General features: G+C 43.7%; 1 protein-coding gene across 1 annotated transcript in view; it reads right to left on the reverse strand.

The window, feature by feature from the left end:
• Positions 1-1,385: 1,385 nt before the first annotated feature.
• Positions 1,386-25,169, reverse strand: part of LOC142272601 (uncharacterized) — a 71,412-nt gene continuing 47,628 nt past the window's right edge. The window contains exon 7 of the mRNA XM_075332508.1: positions 1,386-4,735. Within this exon, the coding sequence (XP_075188623.1) occupies positions 3,426-4,735 (1,310 nt within the window). The 3' untranslated portion in view covers positions 1,386-3,425. The remainder of the gene's footprint in view (positions 4,736-25,169) is intronic.

Genomic DNA, 25,169 nt, shown 5'->3' on the forward strand with positions numbered 1-25,169 from the left:
CATTTGGGGGGAAAAAAAAGTGTATCTTAGGCTGGTTTCAGACGTCCATGTTTTAGGTACGTGTGACATCCGTTTTTAACACGTATGTCACACGTACCCATGTTACCCTATTGTGTACTCACACGGCCGTGTTTTTACACGGACCGTGTGGCCCTGCAATTTCACACGGAGAAGTGTCCATATTTTCTCCAGCAGCACGGGTGTCACACGGACCGCACACTGATGTAATCCGTGTGACATCAGTGTGACATGGACCGGAGAAAACAGGTTTTTAAATAAAAAGATTTTCTATATTTACCTGTATCCACCGATGCCGTCTCCGACTCTGCTGCCTCCCGCTCCTGACGTCCGCTCACTATTTTCATTGATCATTTACTGCAGTGAGCAGCTGGAAGCAGGGGCATCACGGTGACAGCGCTGGAGACAGCACCGTCGAAGACATCGCTAATGAAAGGTGAGTATCCTGCCAGCAGTGTGTGTGCAGGGACATCCAGGAGGTCATCGGATTTCCCAATGAACTCTGATGACCTCCTGATGACACCCCTGCGACAACTGCGCTACAGCGAGTGTCACGATGGTGACTTCCAGGGGCTCATGAGAGTTCATTGGGAACCCTGATGAGTCTCTGGATGTCACTGCACAAACTGCTGTATACTCACCTGTCACTGGCGATGTCCCCGGTAATGTCCCCCCAGCACCTGTCCTCGGCTGTACTGTTCGGCGCTATCCCAGCAATGCTCCGGCTTCCAAATCCTCAGGCAGTGAATAATCAATGAAAATAATGAGTGGGGGTTAGGAGCGTGAGGCAGCAGAGCAAAAGACAGCATAGCTGGAGACAGGTAAATATAGAACATATTTTCATTGCAGAGACACGTGTTTTACCTGGTATGTGTCACACGTATGCAAACACTGATGTCACACGTGTGACCATAACCATGCGTGATACCTGATTAAACACGGACATCTCAAACCGGCCTTGTAGTCCGAAAAATACGGTAGATCCCTCTGTGTGTAATGATTTGATATAATATACAGAAATAGATCACTCTGTGTGTAACGACTCTATATAATATATAGGAATAGATCCCTCTGTGTGTAATGACTCTGCATAATATATAGGAATAGATCCCTCTGTGTGTAACGACTCTATATATGTTTCATCTTTTTATTAAATAACTGAAATAAATTAACTTTTTGATGATATTCTAATTTAATGAGATGCACTTGTATATCACAAAGAACAAACCAAAACAGAAGAAACAAAGACAAAAACCTTAATTCTCTTATATTTCTATTCTCACGCTGATTATGGACTGAGCCTAATAAAGGCCCTGTCACACACAGAGATAAATCTTTGGCAGATCTGTGGTTGCAGTGAAATCATGGACATATTGTTCCATTTGTACACAGCCACAAACCTGGCACTGATTGTCCACAATTTCACTGCAACCACAGATCTGCCAAAGATTTACCTCTGTGTGTGACGGGGGCCTTAAGTCCTAGAACTAGCTCTTATTCCCTCCTCGGAATAATAGGTTTCATTATCTCCGTTTCTCTCCAGATTTCTAAGCTGCCCGGATTTGTAAGTTTAAAGAGAACAAATATGTCATGGTCTTATCTTGCTTGTGATGAAACCGTCCTCTCTTCTAGAACCCGTCACCTTTCCTTCCATCCGGTGAGGCCGGCCTCGCTCTACAGCAATCCAGCTGGAGGACTCTCTTTGCAGAAGCCCCATGCATCGTTTCAGTCTCGACCCGGGAAGGTGAAAGGCTGTTGGGTTCTGGTTCAAAGGACCAAGTCGTTAGAGAAATTATTTCTTGAGGCACAAATTCATCTGAAGCAAGCGGGTTTTATTCTTACAGCAAGAGACAAGGCGATGTCTTAGAATACAGTACAATAGACACTCAGGCATACCCGTCCATTACTTATTGGTGAAAATCTATAATTGAACGGAACTTTTTCGGAATGTAATAATTGGAATAAGGCAATTACTAATTGGAGCAAGGAATTTAATAATTGGAACAGGCGCATGTGTTTACATATCCATTATCTAAGGCACAGGTGTGCAGATATCATACATTCTACAAATTCAAGGACGTAATTTACATTCTTGCTCATCTCTATCCTAAGTTCTAAGCATAAACATTCAAAATACATTTTGTTACAACTTTTAACTCTTGATATTCCTAACAGTCTCTTGATCTGATCCCAAACACCTATGGGGAATTGTGAAGAGACAAGTTGCGCTTCACTCTCCATCCAGCATCCAGGCTCTAAAAGAGTTCGTTCTTGAAGGGAAAAAAGATGGACGTTGTACTGCTGCCAACTCGTTCATTCCAGGCCTAGAAGACTAAAGCGGGCTTTACACGCTGAGACATCGCTACCGACATATCGTCGGGGTCACGTCGGTAGTGACGCACATCTGGCGCCGGTAGCGTCATCGCAGCGTGTGACGCAAATGAGCGACGATCAACGAGCGCAAATACGTGCGATATCGTAGCTCGTCACGTCGCTCATTTCCATAATATCGCTGCAGCGACGGTACGATGTTTGGCGCTCCTGCGGCATCACACATTGCTGTGTGTGACGCCGCTGGAACGACAAACATCTCACCTGCCTCCACCGGAAAAGGAGGAAGGAAGGAGGTTCCGGCCGCTCATCTCCTCCCCTCCTTTTCTATTGGGCGGTGGTTCAGTGACGCTGCTGTGACGCTAAACGAACCGCCCCCTTAGAAAGGAGGCGGATCGCCGGTCACAACGACATCGCAGGGCAGGTAAGTAGTGTGACGGGGGAGTGCGATTTTGTGCGTGACGGACAGCAATATGCCCGTGTCGCACAAAAAAGGGGGCGGGTACGCACGATAGCAATATCGCTCCCGTGTAAAGCCCGCTTTAGTGTGGTCCTTAAATATCATGGAGGCCATCCAAAATAATACATATAGTAGTATTGATGTGGTATGCACTCTGTTTTTGCAATAACTAATTTGAGGAAAACTGAAGATTCTGTAATTAAAGTTATATTATTAACTTTACTTTCATGTTATTAATTAAAAAAATGCGTTGTGAAACACAGTGTTGTAAACATTGTGGTTATTCAAGTTATTCTTGTGTTAAGTGAGATATTAATTAAAATTTTACCTATCAAAGGGGGTGTACTCATTTAAGCTTAGCACTGTTTATCAAAATCTATAAAACAGAACATAATTACAATTTCTTTACTGTATGGCTTTTCTCATGTCTAACAAGACAGGATTTATATATAAAAGATTTCCCCCATTCTGAACATTAATCTCTCCTGTGTGACTTCTCGTGTCTCACAAGACTTGACTTCTCTGTAAAGCATTTCTCACAGTGTGAACATGAATACGGCTGCTCTCCTGTGTGACTTCTCTTGTGTCTCACAAGTCTTGATTTCACTGTAAAGCATTACTCACATTGTGAACATGAATATGGCTTTTCTTCTGTGTGACTTCTCTTATGCTGCATAAGAATTGATTTATTTACAAAACGTTTCCCACATTCTGAACATGAATACGGCCTCTCTCCTGTGTGACTTCTACCGTGTGTTACAAGACTTGATTTATGTATAAAAGATTTCCCACATTCTGAACATGAATATGGCTTCTCTCCTGTGTGACTTCTACCGTGTGTTACAAGACTTGATTTTTTTATAAAAGATTTCCCACATTCTGAACAGGAATATGGCCTCTCTCCTGTGTGAATTCTCTCGTGTTTCACAAGAACTGATTTACTTGTAAAAGATTTCCCACATTCTGAACATGAATATGGCCTCTCTCCTGTGTGAATTCGCTTGTGTTTCTCAAAATTTGATTTATTCGCAAAGCATTTCTCACATTCTGAACATGAATACGGCTTTTCTCCTGTGTGAATTCTCTGATGTGTAAGAAGATTATATTTACTTGGAAAGCACCTTCCACATTGCAAACATGAAAATAGTTTCTCCCCTGTGTGAATTCTTTGATGTTTATTAAGACGTGATTTATGTATAAAACATTTCCCACATTCTGAACATGAATATGGTTTCTCTCCTGTGTGAATTTTCTTGTGTGTCACAAGACTTGATTTCTGTATAAAACATTTCCCACATTCTGAACATGAATACGGCCTCTCTCCTGTGTGATTGCTCTGATGTGTAAGAAGGTTATATTTGTTTTGAAAGCACCTTCCACATTGCAAACAAGAAAATAGTTTCTCCCCTGTGTGAATTCTTTCATGTTTATCAAGACGTGATTTATCTTTAAAAGATTTCCCACATTCTGAACATGAATACGGCTTCTCTCCTGCATGAATTCTCTGATGTCTAACAAGAATCGCTTTATCTGTGAAGGATTTCCCACATAGTGAACACAAAAATGGCTTTTCTCCTCTGTGAATTCTCTCATGTCTTGCAAATTCTGAATTATTTGTAAAGCATTTCCCACAATCTGAGCAGGAGTATGGCATGTCTTTGTGCTTTCTTTGTGTTACAAAATTTGAGCTTTTAGTAAGTTGCTTGTAACACTGAAATCTTGGCTCTTCTTTGTCACCTGGAATTGTGGTATCAATCTGAGATTGCTCAGTAGAGGGTTTCTCATGAGTAGGGGGATTATATGATAGTGAAGTATCATGAAGTCCAGGATGTAAGTGAAGGGTAATGAGGTTTTCTCCATTAGAGGTATTCCTGATAACTTCTTTTTTACAATTTAGTGACAAACGGTTATTCTCACAAGGATTTCCTATAAGGATGAAAGATAGACTGAATGTGATTTTTTTTTTCTACAACACAAAAGGAATTTCAACATTTAGATGGAATAGATAAAGAAAATGGTCTACTGCGGTTTATCAAACCGAATATTGCCAAAGAGAATAAAGTTCATTTTCTCCCTGCTGCATTTTTGCAGGTATTGGGCAGGTGAGAAACGCATATTTACCACATATCTGCACATTAATAGCATTATCTGAGGACAGGTTCCCTTTAACTTTATTGAATTGGTCGTTATAAATAGGGGTTAACCTGTTCCACATTTATCATGGACCAGCACAGACACACAAGTCTCTCTCGTTCCTTCCTTCCTCTATTCACTCCCGCACCCATGACTTTCAAATTAGGTTTCACAATTATTTATTTTTTGGCAGATGAGGCCAGCTTCCAGAAGTACAACCAGACATGAGGAAAGCTCTAATAGAAGCTACCCGTGCCTGTTCCTACAGGATCAGAGCCTCAATTATTGCAAATGAGAAATATATGAATGCCAATACGCTCAACTAGAGCTCTAAAAAAAAAAAATAAATTTGCTAAATTGTAATTTGCTAAAGGCAGCTTTAGAGAAATCAGTGAAGGAAAAAAAACTATCCTCCAGACGAAGGGGAACAGAGCTACTCGAACTTAAGCCATTTTTTTCTAAAAACAGTATTGCCTCCTCCACCATAATGACCTCCTTTTCCCACCGTCATCTCTGCTTCGTCCCACCATTATCTCCGCCTCGTCAACCATCAATTTCTTTTGCCCCTGGCAGTGAAAACAATTGTTTTGACAGCCCCTTGAGGGAGAGGCTTCAGCTTTTTTCCTTACGATTTGCTCCTGTGTAAAATGTATCCAACTATATATTGTGTGAAAAAATGTACCTCATTGCTTCCCCCCCAAAAATTCCAGCCAGGCTAATTGCATTAAGGACAAAGTATCCCCTCCCTGCAACAGAAGGAAAAACCTGGTCCTTTTTGCAATTAGCTATGCTGGATTTTTTAGGGACATGGTGTCTAGGATCAGATTTTTTTTCCTCCTCTTGGAGGGAAGTGATACTTTGCCCAACTTCATTTTTTGAGGTGATGCAAACCCAGAAACCTCAGAGCCTCAGTTATTGCAATTAAGAAATATATGAATACCAAATACTCTCATCTACAGCTCTAAATATAGGACATTTGCTTAAGGCAGCTTTAGAAAGAGCAGTGAGGAGACAAACTATCCTCCAGATTAAGGGGAACAGAGCTACTGGAAGTTAAGGAATTTTTTTCAAAAAGTATGCTGTCCAACGAAGTAATGCTTCCATCATCTCCACCTCCACCATCAACAAGCTTTTCTGCTCCTGGTGGTCAAAACAATTGTTTTGACATCCCCCTGAGGGAGAGGCCTCTGCTTAATTTTTTTTTATCCAATCAATTTTTACTGTAGGAAGATACAGTACAAAAAGAAATTCAGGTATCATTGGCAATAGTATACAAAGAGAATAACGCTGTAACAAGTGGTAGTATAACCTTTGATTATGATTCATATTTCCTATCAAACCACCAACAATCATGTCTGATCCATGTTGCAACTTTTTTTAGGTTAATCAATACCCAATACGTATAGAGTCAACCTACCAAATTACTCTTTAATCCTCAAAACGAGGGTTCCAAACAACTAGAACCAGAGTAAGAAAGGAAGATAAGAAAGGGGAGGGGAGAGAGAGAGATGGGGAAGGGGGGGAGCATGGAGGGTTTCATGGAGGCAACAGGGATGGGGAGGGGGAGGGGAGGAATTAGATGGCGTTCCGGGGTAGCCTGAGCAGAAACAACAACAGAGATATAAACACCTTGAATATTGACATGTGGTACGGGTGAACTCCGTGCGTTACACTCTCTTTGACCCTATTGGACCCACTTTTTCCTATCAGACAGTTTGCCCTGGAAACAGATGCCTGACAGAGGAAGCATATACAGAGTTTAGCCACGTGTCCCAAATCTGAAGTATTTTGTTTTTGGCGCGGATGGAGTGAGCCGGACAGAACTCGTATTGGCATTGGAGATTAATTCGGTTATATAGTTCAACTAATGTAGGCGTCTTTGGGGATTTCCAATAGCTACTTATGCAATATCTAGCAGCAACTAGAATGTGAACTAATAAACCCCTGGATACCCAAGAGAACTCCTCTATACCCACGTTTAGCACTGCCAGACCCGGATTTGGATTAATAGTATTGCCTGTCAGCTCACCCATCAGGCCAAACACCTCCAACCGGAACGAGATAACCTTGGGAAAAGCCAACCAGCAGTGACCAAGAGTACCCCTTTGGAGGCAGCCCTTCCATCAATGTGGCGAATAATTTGGGAGGAACTGTGCTAAGTTGGCTGGGGACCGATACCATCGCAGGTGTACTTTTTTCCGTTGCTCCAGATGATTTATACACTTGGAATATTTTTGGATATTTGCTGATGCCGAGTGCCAGTTTGAAGGTGAGGTAGAGACACTCAACTCCATGTCCCATTTATTCATATAAGGAGATTTTTGCTCTTCGGGGGGGTTATTGAGCCATTTGTATGTCGAGGAGATACATTTGGATTTAATTATCTTTTTAAATACCAAAGCCTTTGTGGTAGGTAACAGAGGATTTGACTTTGGAGGAAATTTAGAGCCCAGAAAATGAATAAATTTGGATGTGTTGATAGAAACAACCCTTTAAAGAGGGGTGTTCCTGTACTATTTCATTAAAGGGGTTAACACCCAAATCAGAGTATAGATCCGCCAGCACTGTAATGCCCGATCCCTCCCACCTGGCCAGATTCAAAAAGGGGATTTGAGATTCCAAAGACTTGAGGGAATTCTCTGAAAGAGGAATCTGAATATTATGAATCAAGTCATTTCGCCAGACCTCCAGGGAGGCTGACATGGTGGGAACACACGGGGAGAACCGTGAACGGCTCAAATATTCTGCTTCCATCATTCTTCTGACCGAGCCCTGGCGGGACAGGAAATTTTCAATCTGAGCCCATCTATGTGAATTACCTGGACGCCACCATTCCTTTAGTGATTCAATTAGTAAGGCTTTATAATATGCCGATATGTTTGGGGTGCCCAATCCCCGTATAACACTTTACCTGCGACCCTAGCCCTTTTATTATCCCATACAAATTTGTTAGTCAACGATTGAAGTTTCATCAGGGTTTTGTGAGATATTTTGATGGGAAGGCATCTGAGCACATACAATATTTTGGTTAAGAAAACCATTTTAAAAAGGACTGTATCCTGGCCATCCAGGACAATGATATTTTTTCATACCTTCCCAATTCCTTTTCTAAATTTTGGATCAGAGGTTCCAAATTTTCTTAAATTAACATCTGCGATGGTGTCAGCTTAATACCCAAATAAGGTATCCCCCTGTCGCACCATTTGAATTGAAAGGCCCCCTCCAGCGCACTCCTGGCCTCCACCGGTACATTAAACGGCAGTATCAAAGACTTTGCCGCATTAAGCTTATAATACGACACTTTAGAAAAGTTTGATAATGTGTTCACCACTGCTGGAATCGACACTGCAAGGTTAGAACAGGAAATTATCACATCGTCTGCGTATAAACCAAGTTTATGTTCAAATTCCCCAACTCTTATACCAGAAATGGCTATGTTTTTTCGTATAGCTTCCTCCAGAGGTTCTACCACTAAAGCAAAAATAGCGGGAGACAATGGATACCCCTGGCGGGTGCCATTACTTATTTGAAATTTAGATGACAGAAACCCCGATGCCAACACTGACGCATTTGGGTAAGAGTAGAGGGCTAGAATGGATGACTTGATTTTCCCCAAGAACCCGAATTTTGTTAGAACTCTCTCCAGGTATCCCCAGTGCACCCTGTCAAAGGCTTTTTCAGCATCAAGAGACAGGAATGCACTGGGTTCACCCGATATCTCCACCAGTCCAATCAAGTCAAGCATCCGTCTGGTGCCATCCTTAGATTGCCTGCCTGTCACAAAACCAACTTGGTCTGGAGCCACTAAGGTCGGGATCACTTTATGAAGTCTATCTGCCACTAGTTTGGCATAAATTTTAACATCACAATTTAGGAGTGAAATGGGCCTAAAATTACCCGGGGTGTCTGCAGGTTTCCCTGGCTTTGGTAGCGTGATAATTATCGCTTCTAAGTTGTCTGGGGAAATTGACCCTTTATTTTGCCAAAAATTGAAGGTTTTTAACCCCTTCACGACCGCGGGCCGTAAAATTACGTCCTATTTTAACGTGACTTAACGACCAGGGACGTAATTTTACGGCCTAAACTTCATTTGATTGCCGTGGCCATAGCAACGGCTTTCAAATGATGTCCCCTGCTGTTTCTTACAGCAGGGGACCTTTGCTTGACCCCAGGGGGGGCGGCATCGCCACCCCCTATCGACGGTCGATGTGATTGGCTGTTCAAATCTGAACCGCCAACCACATCGATCGCACTAATTTCGGCAAAAATAATGCCCGAATTAGTGCGATCCTGTGAGATCCAGCTATGAGATGCCGCAGCTGCTGCAGCATATCATAGGTGGACCTCAAACATGTCGCCCCCAGCCCCTGCAGCACTGATTGGAGCGATCGTGCTATGACGCGCAATCGCTCCAATCAGTGTGCAGTGATCTGCCGGTGGCCGCCCTCCCCAGGCCTGTGCTGGCCTGCGAGCCCTCCCCCAACATGTCTGCAGCCTGCAGTGGCTGGTACTTGTGGTACCATGCCACCGCTGCTGCCGCCGCCGATGTCACTGCCGCTCCGGCTCCACGTGAGTATTGCGCGCTTCCCGTGATGGCCCCTGCATGCTCCCTGATGTGCCGCCCTGCTGCGATCTGCCTCCTGCTGCGATCTGCCCCCTGCTATGTGCTTCCCTGCTGTGATCTGCCCCCTGCCATGTGCTTCCCTGCCGCGATCTGCCCCCTGCCAATGTGCTTCCCTGTTGCGATCTGCGATCTGCTGCACGTGAGTACTGTGCTCACTTTGCAGCCCGTGCGCGCTCCCGTGGTGCCCCTGCGCGCTGCCGTGATAGCCCCTGCCGTGCCCCCCCCCCCGCGATCTGCTCCCCCCAACCGGCCCCCTCCCCCCCCTGACATCCCGATCCGGTCCCCCCGCGATCTGACTGCCTCCCCCATTATCTCTATTCTGCTTCTGCAGCTCCCTCTCCGGTCTCCCCCTCTGCTCTCCCACCTCCCCCTCTGCTCTCAACCCCCCCTCTGCTCTCAACCCCCCCCTCTCCCCCTCTGCTCTCCCCCGACGTCCTCTTACCTGTCTTCACCGGCCCGATCACATCTGCGTCCATCGCTGGGTCCTTCCTGGGCATTCTGCTGATCTGCCTGCTGCTCCTGTAAAGCTGTCCATCTCTCTGCCATCTGTTCCTCTGCAGCTCTTCTGGTCAGTGATCCTCCTGCTAGTCCTCTGGGTACTGTGAGTATAACTTTTTTTTTTTTTTCCGTATCCCCTGTCCATTTTTACACCTCATCCGTCCGTGCGTCCTGCCAAGCGCTGATCAGGGATGCAGATAACGGATCGGCATCCCTGCTCAATTTTTGGCGTGATTTTTTTTTCCGTATCCCCGACGCTTTTTGTATCGCATCCGTCCGTGCGTCCCGCCAAGCGCTGATCAGGGATGCAGATAACGGATCGGCATCCATGGTCAATTTTTGGCGTGACTTTTTTCCGTATTCACGACGCTTTTTGTATCGCATCCGTCCGTGCGTCCCGCCGAGCGCTGATCAGGGATGCAGATAACGGATCTGCATCCGTGTTCAGTTTTTGGCGTGACTTTTTTCCGTATTCACGACGCTTTTTGTATCACATCCATCCGTGCGTCCCGCCGAGCGCTGATTAGGGATGCAGATAACGGATCGGCATCCCTGCTCAATTTTTGGCGTGACTTTTTTCCGTATTTGCGACGCTTTTTGTATCGCATCCATCCGTGCGTCGCGCTAAGCGCTGATCAGGGATGCAGATAACGGATCGGCATCCCTGCTCAATTTTTGGCGTGACTTTTTTCCGTATTTGCGACGCTTTTTGTATCGCATCCGTCCGTGCATCCCACCAAGCGCTGATCAGGGATGCACATAACGTATCTGCATCCATGGTCAATTTTTGGCGTGACTTTTTTTTTACGTATCCCCGACGCTTTTTTTTATCGCCTCCGACCGTGCGTCCTGCAGCGGCCGATCAGTGCACTGCGTCTGTGCGTTTGAAAAGTCAAATGGCGCTCCTTCTCTTCTGAGCCCTGCCATGCGCCCAAACAATTACTTTCCACCACATATGAGGTATCTGCGTACTCAGGAGAAATTGCACAATACGTTTTATGGTGCATTTTTTCCTGTTACCCTTGTGAAAAAAAAGCTACCTAGTTGAAGCAACCGTTTTGTGGTAAAAAAAAAAAATTTTCTTTTCACGGCTCAACGCTATAAACTTCTGTGAAGCCCCCAGGTGTTCAAAGTGCTCACCAAACATCTAGAAAAATTATTTGAGGGCTCTAGTTTCCAAAATGGTGTCACTTGTGGGGGATCTCCACTGTTTAGGCACCATAGGGGGTCTCCAAACGTGACATGGCGTCCGCTAATGATTCCAACCAATTTTGCTGTCAAATGGCGCACCTTCTCTTCTGAGCCCCGCCATGCGCCCAAACAATTACTTTCCACCACATATGAGGTATCTGCGTACTCAGGAGAAAATGCACAATACATTTTATGGTGCATTTTTTCCTGATAGCCTTGTGAAAAAAAAAGCTACCTAGTTGAAGCAACCGTTTTGTGGTAAAAAAAATTTTTTTTCTTTTCACGGCTCAACGCTATAAACTTCTGTGAAGCCCTTAGGTGTTCAAAATGCTCACCAAACATCTAGAACAATTATTTGAGGGCTCTAGTTTCCAAAATGGGGTGACTTGTGGGGGAGCTCCATTGTTTAGGCACCTCAGGGGGTCTTCATACCCCACATGGCGTCCGCTAATGAGTGCAGCTAATTTTGCACTCAAAAATTCAAATGGCGCTCCTTGCCTTCCGAGCACTGCCGTGTGTCCAAAGATTTGATTTCCACCACATATGAGGTATCTGCGTATTCAGGAGAAAATGCACAATACATTTTATGGTGCATTTTTTCCTGTTACCCTTGTGAAAAAAAAAGCTACCTAGTTGAAGCAACCGTTTTGTTGTAAAAAAAATTTTTTTTCTTTTCACGGCTCAACGCTATAAACTTCTGTGAAGCCCCCAGGTGTTCAAAGTGCTCACCAAACATCTAGAACAATTATTTGAGGGCTCTAGTTTCCAAAATGGGGTCACTTGTGGGGGAGCTCCATTGTTTAGGCACCTCAGGGGGTCTTCAAACCCGACATGGCGTCCGCTAACAGGTGCAGCTAATTTTGCACTCAAAAATTCAAATGGCGCTCCTTCCCTTCCGAGCTCTGCCGTGCACCCAAACAATTGATTTTTACCACATATGGGGTATCAGCGTACTCAGGAGAACATGCACAATAAATTGTATTGTGTACTTTCTCTTTTCTCCCTTGTAAAAATGAAAATTTTATGGCTAAAGTAACATTTTTGTGTTAAAAAGTAAAATTTTCATTTTTTCCTTCCCCATTGCTTTGGTTCCTGTGAAGCACCTAAAGGGTTAATAAACTTATTGGATGTGGTTTTGAGCAGTGTGAGGGGTGTAGTTTTTAGAATGGGGTCACTTTTGGGTATTTTCTGTCACCTAGGCCTCTCAAAGTCACCTCAAATGTAATGTGGTCCCTAAAAAAAATTATTTTGTAAATTTTGTTGGAAAAATGAGAATTTGCTGATGACCTTTGACCCCTTCTAACTTCCTAACGGAAAAAAAATTTGTTTCGAAAATTGCGCTGGTGTAAAGTAGACAAGTGGGAAATGTTATTTAGTAACTATTTTGTGTGACATATCTCTCAGATTTATGGGCATAAATTTTCAAAGTTTGAAAATTGCGAAATTTTCAAAATTTTCGCCAAATTTCCTAAATTTTCACAAATAAACGCAAAAAATATCGGCCTAAATTTACCACTATATTAGAAAACCCGGCACACAATTGAAGAAAAGGAAAATATCCAATCAAGTTGCTTTTAATATGCTGGTGTTTTATTCGTGAAAAAATTCGATACAGTCAATGTGTGGCAAACAAGCAGGGTGAGGTCCAACGTTTCGGCTCATATGTGAGCCTTCACCAGGGACATAAGATGCTGAAACGGTATTGTACAGAAATACAAAAAAGGGCACAATTTACAATGACATCATGATATAAATACATAGCATATCAACACAGCGTATATGGGATGATTCAAGAGAAAAAAGGGGAGAGGGGAGGATCAAATACTGTGCATAGGTGACGGGGTGTGTAATGGAATCTACATCCGGGGTGAAGGAGAAGAATATATGGTAACAAGGAGAAGAAAAGAGAGAAGAAAGAGAGAAGGAGAGAAGGAAGAGAAGGAGGAAAAAAGGGGGAAGAAGGAAAAGGAGACATGCAAGACAAGAGAACAAGAGAAACGAGAAAACAAAAAGGGGGGGGCGGGGCTTACCCGTTTAATATTACGGTATTAAGGAAGAGTCCTGCACACACAATATATGTGAAACGTACTGTAAGGAAAGGAAGTAAGAATTATATACAGTGTATATAATGTGACGCAATCAGGAGATGAACCTCTATATAGACTTACATGTAGGTTGAGGGCACAGCACAAAGCTATAGGAAATCCGTGATTCAAAATGTAATCGGGATAAGGGTTTATACGGGCTAAGATCATAGAAAGGAAAAAGAATTGAAGGAATGTAGAAGGAAGACATGGATCAGTTTAGTTACAGGTAGTGGAAGTATGGATACGTACCAGTATTGGGGATATAGTGTGTATCATGTAGGGGCTCACGTCAAAAGGATGCAATAAAAGGTGATTGCTAGAAAAGGTAAAATATATAATGGAGTTAGGTGTAGTATGAATCCAATGTAGGGAAGATGGAAAAGACATACCAACAATATGAAGATGGGATACGTCAAGAAACGGAAGCCTGTGGACTGTACTTGATGACCATATAATAGGGGAATCACCCCATGTGTTTGGCAAGGCTGCAAGGATAGACAATAAATGATGAGAACTAACAGACAAAAGACATATAAACGCATATGGTACAATCCATAGGACCACAGGACATACCTAATCAAGAGACGGTATAAAGACCACAAATTACTTGGTAACCATGTAATAGGGGAATCACCCCATGTGATAACCAGGCTGAAGAGATAGGAAAAGAATGGTGAAAACTGACTGTAGGAAACATCTATGTGCAGTACAATCCATAGGACAGGAGGACATACCTAATGGAGAAGCGGTATACAGACCAAAGGTAATCTGGGATGCCTACGGTTAAGGAAAGGGGTAGGCAAATTAGCGTTACAAAAAGGATAAGCAGGGAGGAACCAGTAATAGAGCTAGTGGCCTTACCTATTGCAGCATGTAACCAGATTGAAGGAGCCCAAAGGACAGAGCGGAAGGAGGGGGGTTTATATACTGGTAGTGTATACTATGGCGTCTTAGCAACATCCGGGTGGAGGAGAGCTGGGTAAAAGTGACGTGAGTGCGCGCATGCGCATTGCGATACAGACACACTGCCTTCCGGGCTATGGAACGCAGGTGCCTGACACGCAATGTACGCATGCGCTGTGCAATCCGGCGTGACGACATGACATGGGCGTGCTGTGCGTTCCTGTGAAGTATCGTGAGATCCAAGGCACAATATAACAGGCAGCGGTGGAGCGTGTTCTAGAGGGAAATACTGTGCACGCTATAGGGACTGGTGAAAGGTGTTCTAGGACATCTAAAAGGGGGAAAAAAAGGGGAAAATTAGAACATTAATACATAATGTCAAACAACTTTATATAAAAGCAACAGTGGTAAAGTGTTAACTTCAGGTCAATGAGACTACATGAAATAAGTGACAACAAAATACATAATACATTAAACCATAGATATATGGGGTTTAGAATGTATAATTGATACAAAAAGGAGAATAGGTATATCCCCATTAGGAAAGAAATCGCATGATAATGCATTATTAAACATTATTAATACCGACCAGAAGCACCTATCAGGTGTCAGTGGAGTATCACATGTACAAAGAGACTCCAGTGGACAATCTTAAGGGAAAACTGTTACAATGAGCACAACATAGAATTAAATGATATTAATCAACACAAGTAATGGTCAAGGATGACACTAATATGGTGACAAATTATTTTTTGTTTTTTTAAATTTTTTTAAAAAAAGAAACCTAACAAATGACCTCATATTCCCTATTGAGACCTAGGGGTTCCAACGTTTTTAACGTGTGGATCCAATAGGCCTCTCTTGTCTTAAGCCTATTGATCCTATCACCTCCTCTTCTGATAGGGGGAACATGCTCGATGACCTGAAAACGTAGTTGGGCAATTGAATGGTTATGGGAAATAAAATGAGATGGTATAGGTAAAAGGGTCTGCTTGCACCGAATAGTGGATTTGTGCTTACTGATGCGGTCTCGGATATGCTGGGTGGTCTCCCCAACATATCCGAGACCGCAAGGACACTTGATGAGATAAATCACAAAAGAAGACTCGCAGGTAAAGAAACCCTTAATGGAAAAACGTTGACCAGAGTGTGGGTGTGAAAATGTGTCACCTTTCGTAATGTTAGAACACGCAATTGCCCAACTACGTTTTCAGGTCATCGAGCATGTTCCCCCTATCAGAAGAGGAGGTGATAGGATCAATAGGCTTAAGACAAGAGAGGCCTATTGGATCCACACGTTAAAAACGTTGGAACCCCTAGGTCTCAATAGGGAATATGAGGTCATTTGTTAGGTTTCTTTTTTTAAAAAAATTTAAAAAAACAAAAAATAATTTGTCACCATATTAGTGTCATCCTTGACCATTACTTGTGTTGATTAATATCATTTAATTCTATGTTGTGCTCATTGTAACAGTTTTCCCTTAAGATTGTCCACTGGAGTCTCTTTGTACATGTGATACTCCACTGACACCTGATAGGTGCTTCTGGTCGGTATTAATAATGTTTAATAATGCATTATCATGCGATTTCTTTCCTAATGGGGATATACCTATTCTCCTTTTTGTATCAATTATACATTCTAAACCCCATATATCTATGGTTTAATGTATTATGTATTTTGTTGTCACTTATTTCATGTAGTCTCATTGACCTGAAGTTAACACTTTACCACTGTTGCTTTTATATAAAGTTGTTTGACATTATGTATTAATGTTCTAATTTTCCCCTTTTTTTCCCCCTTTTAGATGTCCTAGAACACCTTTCACCAGTCCCTATAGCGTGCACAGTATTTCCCTCTAGAACACGCTCCACCGCTGCCTGTTATATTGTGCCTTGGATCTCACGATACTTCACAGGAACGCACAGCACGCCCATGTCATGTCGTCACGCCGGATTGCACAGCGCATGCGTACATTGCGTGTCAGGCACCTGCGTTCCATAGCCCGGAAGGCAGTGTGTCTGTATCGCAATGCGCATGCGCGCACTCACGTCACTTTTACCCAGCTCTCCTCCACCCGGATGTTGCTAAGACGCCATAGTATACACTACCAGTATATAAACCCCCCTCCTTCCGCTCTGTCCTTTGGGCTCCTTCAATCTGGTTACATGCTGCAATAGGTAAGGCCACTAGCTCTATTACTGGTTCCTCCCTGCTTATCCTTTTTGTAACGCTAATTTGCCTACCCCTTTCCTTAACCGTAGGCATCCCAGATTACCTTTGGTCTGTATACCGCTTCTCCATTAGGTATGTCCTCCTGTCCTATGGATTGTACTGCACATAGATGTTTCCTACAGTCAGTTTTCACCATTCTTTTCCTATCTCTTCAGCCTGGTTATCACATGGGGTGATTCCCCTATTACATGGTTACCAAGTAATTTGTGGTCTTTATACCGTCTCTTGATTAGGTATGTCCTCTGGTCCTATGGATTGTACCATATGCGTTTATATGTCTTTTGTCTGTTAGTTCTCATCATTTATTGTCTATCCTTGCAGCCTTGCCAAACACATGGGGTGATTCCCCTATTATATGGTCATCAAGTACAGTCCACAGGCTTCCCTTTCTTGACGTATCCCATCTTCATATTGTTGGTATGTCTTTTCCATCTTCCCTACATTGGATTCATACTACACCTAACTCCATTATATATTTTACCTTTTCTAGCAATCACCTTTTATTGCATCCTTTTGACGTGAGCCCCTACATGATACACACTATATCCCCAATACTGGTACGTATCCATACTTCCACTACCTGTAACTAAACTGATCCATGTCTTCCTTCTACATTCCTTCAATTCTTTTTCCTTTCTATGATCTTAGCCCGTATAAACCCTTATCCCGATTACATTTTGAATCACGGATTTCCTATAGCTTTGTGCTGTGCCCTCAACCTACATGTAAGTCTATATAGAGGTTCATCTCCTGATTGCGTCACATTATATACACTGTATATAATTCTTACTTCCTTTCCTTACAGTATGTTTCACATATATTGTGTGTGCAGGACTCTTCCTTAATACCGTAATATTAAACGGGTAAGCCCCGCCCCCCCCTTTTTGTTTTCTCGTTTCTCTTGTTCTCTTGTCTTGCATGTCTCCTTTTCCTTCTTCCCCCTTTTTTCCTCCTTCTCTTCCTTCTCTCTTTCTTCTCTCTTTTCTTCTCCTTGTTACCATATATTCTTCTCCTTCACCCCGGATGTAGATTCCATTACACACCCCGTCACCTATGCACAGTATTTGATCCTCCCCTCTCCCCTTTTTTCTCTTGAATCATCCCATATACGCTGTGTTGATATGCTATGTATTTATATCATGATGTCATTGGAAATTGTGCCCTTTTTTGTATTTCTGTACAATACCGTTTCAGCATCTTATGTCCCTGGTGAAGGCTCACATATGAGCCGAAACGTTGGACCTCACCCTGCTTGTTTGCCACACATTGACTGTATCGAATTTTTTCACGAATAAAACACCAGCATATTAAAAGCAACTTGATTGGATATTTTCCTTTTCTTCAATTGTGTGCCGGGTTTTCTAATATATTGGAACTGCTTTTTCTCCCGAGCACCGATCCTCCTTGTAGTAGAGCGCAGCTTATCTCTTTTCAGCTAAATTTACCACTGACATGAAGTACAATATGTCACGAAAAAACAATCTCCGAATCGCCAGGATCCGTTGAAGCGTTCCAGAGTTATAACCTGTCAAAGTGACACTGGTCAGAATTGTAAAAAATTGCCCGGTCATTTGGGTGTTTTAGTGGCCGGGGGTGAAGGGGTTAACATAAAGGGGGCCAGAGTGGATGTAAATTGTTTGTAATATTCGTATGGCAGCCCATCGGGGCTCGGGGCAGAGTTAGACTTAGTCATTTTGATGGCACCTAGGATTTCATGTGTAGTAAAGGGAAGATTAAGTTCCTCTAATTGCTCATCTGAGACCCGGGGAAGATCCAGGGTGTCTAGAAAACCCAGTATATCCAATTGAGTCGGCTGCGACGTGTTGGAATCATATTTTAGATTATACAGGGCCTCATAGTATTTCGCAAATGCTTCTGCTATTTCAATGGGATGTCTAGTGATTGTTCCGTTCGGGTCCCTCAGGAATTCTATTTTAGATTGGATCTCACGTTTTTTCGTCCTTCTTGCCAATAAGGACCCCGCTCTATCCCCCATAGCATAAAATGTCGATCTATTTTTTTTAAGATTATGTTCGTATTTTTGCAGGAGTAGGGATCTTAGTTGGAATCTATGGGTTATAATTTCTTTAGTCAAGTTAGGGGATGCTTTGGCTTTATTCAGGGATTCAAGGTGATGAATACGGGTTAATATATATTTAATGTCTGCGTCTTTTTTCCGTTTTTGGATGGAGGCTATTTTTATGAGCTGCCCTCTGACTACTGCTTTATGAGCAGCCCACAGGGTCTCGTCAGAAATTTCCCCATTATTATTAAGTTTAAAATATTCTGTTAACACTGACTCTACTTCATCATGTACCTTCTGCCTACCAAGCAAGCTGGTATTCAGTCTCCACCTAGGGGAATTTTGAACATTAAAGCTACCCTGAACAGACAAAGAGATCGGCGCATGATCTGTCCAAGTAATTAAACCAATATCAGCTGCCACACAATTACTTATAGATTTGCTGTCGACCAAAAAAAAATCAATTCTACTGTATGAGCGGTGCCTGGAAGAGAAGAACGTATAGTCTCTTTCCGATGCGTGCAAATATCTCCAGATGTCATGAAAATGGAATTCATTGATGAGATGCTTAAGTTCCTTAGCATGTGGGATGCTGGTGTTGGAGCAATCCATGGAGCGTATAACAGGTATATTAAAGTCTCCACAGATGATTTCCGCCCCTGTGGCAGTATCTCTGAAGACTTGGAAGAATTTCTCAGCAATGGTCAATTGTGATGAATTTGGGGAGTAGACCGTTGCCAAGGTATAAGGGACGCTGTTGATATAACAAGACAAAATAATATATCTTCCATCCGCTCCATAACTGACATTTATCAATTTAAAGGCCACTGAGTTCTTTATTAAAATGGCCACTCCTCCTCTTTTTTTTTTGAGTCATTAGCAAAAAAGGAGTGTTGGAAGCTTGGATGAAGTAGCCGTTTATTATCTGTGGAAAGAAGGTGGGTCTCCTGAATGCACGCTATATCACAGTTAGATGCCTTCACCTCTCTCCACATCATTGACCTTTTTGCTGGGGAGTGGAGTCCGTTCACATTAATAGACAATATCGTAATTCTCATATTGGAGCCGCAGGGGGGTTTGAATTCCTAGGAACGCCATCAGGGATCAGAGGGGTTAGACCAGCAAGGAATTGAGAGAAATTTCCGAAAAAAATTAAGGAACATTTGTGAGAAGAGGAACAAAAACAAAAAAGTTCTAACAACACCGGTTTTCCCCGAGTAGGGTGCCCGGAGTATAACCGCTCGCCATAGGCGAGAACATCAGGGGGGCTACGTGACATCCCGTGTCACAGGAGCAGGGACAGCAGGTGCCATAAGCAGGAAGGAGTCCCAGCTAAGCTACTGACCATTCAGGGTTAATCCTGTCTGAAGAGCCTCTTTGATTCTCACACCCACCAGGGTTTGGTGGGTGGGCTATTCCCCAGTCATCCAGCAATCTGCCCAGCTGAGAAGGCGTATGACATATGTGAGTGCCTCCATCTTTGAAAATGATCTTCACCGGAAACCCCACTTATACTTGATGTCTTGATCTCTAAGGAGTTTAGAAAGGTGGGCAAATTCTCTTCTTTTATTAAGAGTTGTAGCAGTCCCATGAAAGTGTCTGGCAGGGCTGGATTTCCCCTCAGTGTGTGAAGCACAGCTTCTTTTGTCTTCTAGAAATAAAGTCTAGCCAGGACATCTTTAGGCAGAGCTGGATCTATGCCTTTTGATTTAGGGACTCTATGAATCCTGTCCACTATCAGGTCTCTGGCGTCCCATCCGGAGAGTATAAGCTGCAGAAACTTGTGGAAGTATTCTTGGAGCTCTTTATCTGCTACTGATGAGGGAATCCCTCTGATTTTTAGGTTATAGGTTTTTAGGTTGTCTCTACAGGGAGAGGAAAGGGAAGAGATATTGGAATCTCAACTGTGGTATCCTCGTCCGTCGGTTAATAAGTTGATTCAATGCTACACTGTCCACCAGGCATACCTTACTCCAACTCCATTATTTAGTATGGGCCGTACTTGTACATCGGAGTGTCCGAGGTGTCATCTCTCAGGGACAAATTTAATACATACGATTTGGAGCTGTCCCAATATATCTTCGTACTGGCGGGGAGTGACATCTCCGCTGACATCAATTGTGTCAATTCCTGTTTTGTATGACCCTTTTATATGCCTGTTTGGGGTAATGGAGGAAGAGTCCTGGGATCATTACATCACAATATTCCTCAGAGAGGCATTGTTTCTGGCTAGGAAATTAATAGCTCGGAGGTGGATGGGAGATTCGAATCCAACTGTACGGTCCTGGGTTAAACTAGTCGATGCAACCATAGTCTATGAGCGGGTGGTATATTATAATAGGGGGTGCCCGGGAAAATGTAACAAAATCTGGGGTTTGTGGAATTCTTCTCCAGACACACTTGCAGAGGTTTGAGGGAGAGTATGCGGATAATGGTGGTTCCCGTTAGATGTTGGGATATGAAACACTGTCCAACGGTATATTGAGGTATAATAATGTAGACACTGAGCCCTCGCGGGCAGGGTCCTCTCTCCTCCTGTAGACTGTGAGCCCTCGCGGGCAGGGTCCTCTCTCCTCCTGTAGACTGTGAGCCCTCGCGGGCAGGGTCCTCTCTCCTCCTGTAGACTGTGAGCCCTCGCGGGCAGGGTCCTCTCTCCTCCTGTAGACTGTGAGCCCTCGCGGGCAGGGTCCTCTCTCCTCCTGTAGACTGTGAGCCCTCGCGGGCAGGGTCCTCTCTCCTCCTGTAGACTGTGAGCCCTCGCAGGCAGGGTCCTCTCTCCTCCTATACCAGTCTGTTATGTACTGTTAATGATTGTTGTATGTATACCCTCTTTCACTGTAAAGTGCCATGGAATAAATGGCGCTATAAAAATAAATAATAATAATAATGCAATGCGGCTGTTCTTTCTTTATTCCTTTTTCTCTTCCTCTTTCTATCTTGTTTTCAAAATATGGTCATGCTGATAGAGCTGTTCTTATGCTCAATATAAAATTAGATATATATGCAAATGATAAGAAGTATGGGTAATAACATTGTTCTATCGTAAGTGCTAAAGATATTATGGACTTTATATGACTGTTCATTGTTATATTCAAATATTACTATGTACTGAGCTATCTTTATATGGCAAATGTCAGTTGTACCATGTTTGAAAATTGTTAATAAAACGAAGTTAAAAAAAAAAAATAAAAATAAAAGAATATATCTCCTCTTTGGGACCTTCCTACAGTATTGGAGGGTCTGGTACATCTCCCGTCTAGGGGAAGCAGATTTGAAGCTCTCTTCCAAGGAACCTTATCTACGAGGTAAACAGGACTGTTTAACCTCTCCTAGTTTTGCTCCAAAGGTAGTAATATTAATCAGAAGTTTAATCTGTCAAATTTCTGTCCTCCGCCCGAGCTAGGCTTCATCTCCTAGACGAGAAAGAGCTATCCTGACTTACATTAGAAATATGCGGAAGTTTCGGATTCTCAGATTCTTTGTTTCTTAAGTTCCAAGGTCTCAACATGGGGAAGGCAGCTTCTATAGCTTGATGGATCAAGAAGGTTATTTCAGACTGCTATGCCATCATCCTGCTGAAATGTAGCTCATTATCCAAAATCTCCTCTTCAGTCTTAAGGAATATCCCCATGGAGGATTTCATATACAAGGAAACCCAGAGACCACACTGCTGTGAACATTCCATAATAGCTCGTGTATTTGAGCCATTCTGGAGGGCAGAAACGCTTGAAAGGTCTGTATACTCCTTGTCCACCAACAATGCTCCAGCGCCAAAATCTATCAGCTTTAGCTTGAAGGTCTGCAGGTCCACCAGAATGTTGTCATTTTTTAAGTCCTGTTGCAACACACCACAGCACAGCGCCGTTTCTTCATTCAGCACCTCCTTCTCTTCAATATATTCTTCAAAATCCATCACTGACACTGGCCTCTGTATGACGATGAGGAAGCGGTCTACTGTTTCATACCAGACCAGAAGCTGGATTATGCCTTGGAAGCCAGAACTCACCTTTTCCTGCAAAATGATCTCTTGAAGAACCTTAAAAGGGGTATTCCCATCTGCAAAATCCTATACATATATGTAGCAGGTGTAATAATATTCACAAAATATAGTATTAAAAATGTAGTATAGTTCTTCAGATTTGCGGTCTCTTCCCTCATGTAGGGCATTGCAGTAGGTTAGTGGTCAGAACCATGAATACCTAAGAGTTGTCCCTGTCATTATGAGTGGTCAGGCCGACTGACATCTGGCCCTAGTGTGGAGGGGGGGTGTCAGTCAGGGTCGGTGGCGCGGTTACAGAGCGATGACTGAAAATCAAATACTGCCAGGGAGAATGACGTTTGTTTTCTCACAGCTCCAGTCGGCTACATGCAGGCGCCAAGCAGTAATGCTATTAATCTATAGATAAACCGCATACCTGCAGGTTAATAGCGTTATTTCTGGTGACAGGTTACTTTAAAGGAATATGGAAGGATCATCTATATGTCAGGCCCCTATATAGCAAGTCACTATGCAGTCATACACAGTCTGCTACTGCATGGCTGCAGACTGAAATGGCCATAGGGGATGTCACCCCAAATCAGGACCACGATAGATCTATCCTGAGCAGAAGACAGGATTACTAGAGATGATGGCAGAGCCAGAGATGGTGGCAGACATATCGCTGAAGATCATGCCAGAGATTATGGTGGAGCCGGAGAGGACACCGGAACCAGAGATTATGCTAGAGCCGGAGAGGACGCCGGAACCGGATATCATGCTAGATATAACGGCAGAGCCAAAGATGATGCCAGAGCCCGAGATGGTGGTAGAGATATTGCCAAAGATCATGCCACAGATGATGCCAGAGCCGGAGATGGTGGTAGAGATATTGCCAAAGATCATGTCAGAGCCGGAGATCATGCTAGAGATAATGGCGGAGCCGGAGATGATGCCGAAGCCAGAAATGATGACAGAGATCAGCCAGAGATCATGGCGGAGCCAGAGATGACGTCTGAGCCGGAGATGATGGCAGAAGTTCCATTTGCTCTGATCCCCTTGATCTGGATTACAGCTTTTTCCCTTACAGCTTTTTTTAAAGCTGCCTTCAGGAAATATCCTCTTTTAGGCCTCCTTCACACATCTGTCTTTCCGGCATGTGTGGCGTCCATTTCAACACGTACTGGAGACATGGACACACGTAGACCCAGTAAATTTAATGGGTTTGCACACTTGTCCGTGTTTTCCCAAGAACCACGTCAGTGTGATCCATATGGCGACATGTCCGTTTTCTACTGGCAGCACGGGTGTCACACGGACTGCACAATGATGTGATCTGTGTGACATCAGTGTGACACATACTGGAGAACACATGGGTCACTTAAAAATAAGAATTATTCTTACCGATAATTCGGTTTCTAGGACCTTCCACGACAGCATGGGAGGTTGTCTCTCCACGCCCTAATTGGGACAGGAAGTTCAAGAGGTTTAAAAGGACCCTCCCACCTCCCACAGCCAGTGTCTTACAAAGAATCCATAGCATATGAGAAGTACTACACATTCAGGAATACATGAATACATAGGGGAGGGAATTACCTGCTGTCGTGGAAGGTCCTAGAAACCGAATTATCGGTAAGAATAATTCTTATTTCTCTAGTCCCTTCCACGACAGCATAGGAGGAATACCAAAGAATTGATACCTAGGGGGGGACCACAGCCTACAGGACCCTCCTGCCAAAGGCCAAATCCCTGTTGGAATCCAGATCCAACCGATAATGCTTCGTGAAAGTATGGAGCGAAGACCACGTAGCCGCCTTGGAGATCTGCTCAGGGGAGGCCCCTGCCCGTTCGGCCCAGGAGGCAGAGGTAGCCCTGGTGGAGTGCGCCGTGAATCCAGTAGGTGGAGAGAGATGCTGAGCGAGGTAGGCATCTCTAATTGCCCGCACAATCCAGTTGGCGACGGTACTCTTAGCCACCTTCTTGCCCTTATTGCGGCCAAAGGGCTGGATGAACAGGTTAGAATCAAGGCGCCAAGAAGCAGTAACCTCTAGGTAGTGCAACACTATCCGACGGACGTCCAAAGAATGAAACACTTCCTCACCCGGAGTCCGAGGATTCTGACAGAAGGAAGGCAGGACGATGGACTGCGAACGGTGAAAATCCGAAACCACCTTGGGAAGGAAGGAAGGGTCCAGCTGAAAAACAATGCTGTCATCTCTGATGGTCAGGTAAGGTTCCCTAACAGACAAAGCCTGAAGTTCGCCGACTCTGCGAGCTGATGTAATAGCCACAAGAAAGGCAGTCTTGTGAGAAAGGGAACAAATGTTACAAGAGCACAGAGGTTCAAACGGAGACTGAGATAGACCTGTAAGGACCGTATTGAGATCCCAGCGAGGCGTCAGGACCCTCTGACGTGGACAGAGTCTACTAGCGGACACAAAGAACCGACGGATCCAACGATGATCTGCCAGAGCCGTGTCAAAGACTGCACTGAGTGCTGACACCTGAACTTTCAGGGTGCTAGGCCTAAGACCTAAGTCTAACCCACTCTGGAGAAAGTCCAGAATCTGCGCAATATTTGGTCGAAGAGGGTCAGGAGTCCGAGAACCACACCAGGAGGAAAATCTCTTCCAGATTTTGTTGTATATACTATTAGTCACAGGTTTACGGTTCTTCTGTAGTGTAGCCACAA

This window comes from Anomaloglossus baeobatrachus, unplaced genomic scaffold, assembly GCF_048569485.1.
Source record: "Anomaloglossus baeobatrachus isolate aAnoBae1 unplaced genomic scaffold, aAnoBae1.hap1 Scaffold_352, whole genome shotgun sequence".
NCBI classification, from domain to species: Eukaryota; Metazoa; Chordata; class Amphibia; order Anura; family Aromobatidae; genus Anomaloglossus; species Anomaloglossus baeobatrachus.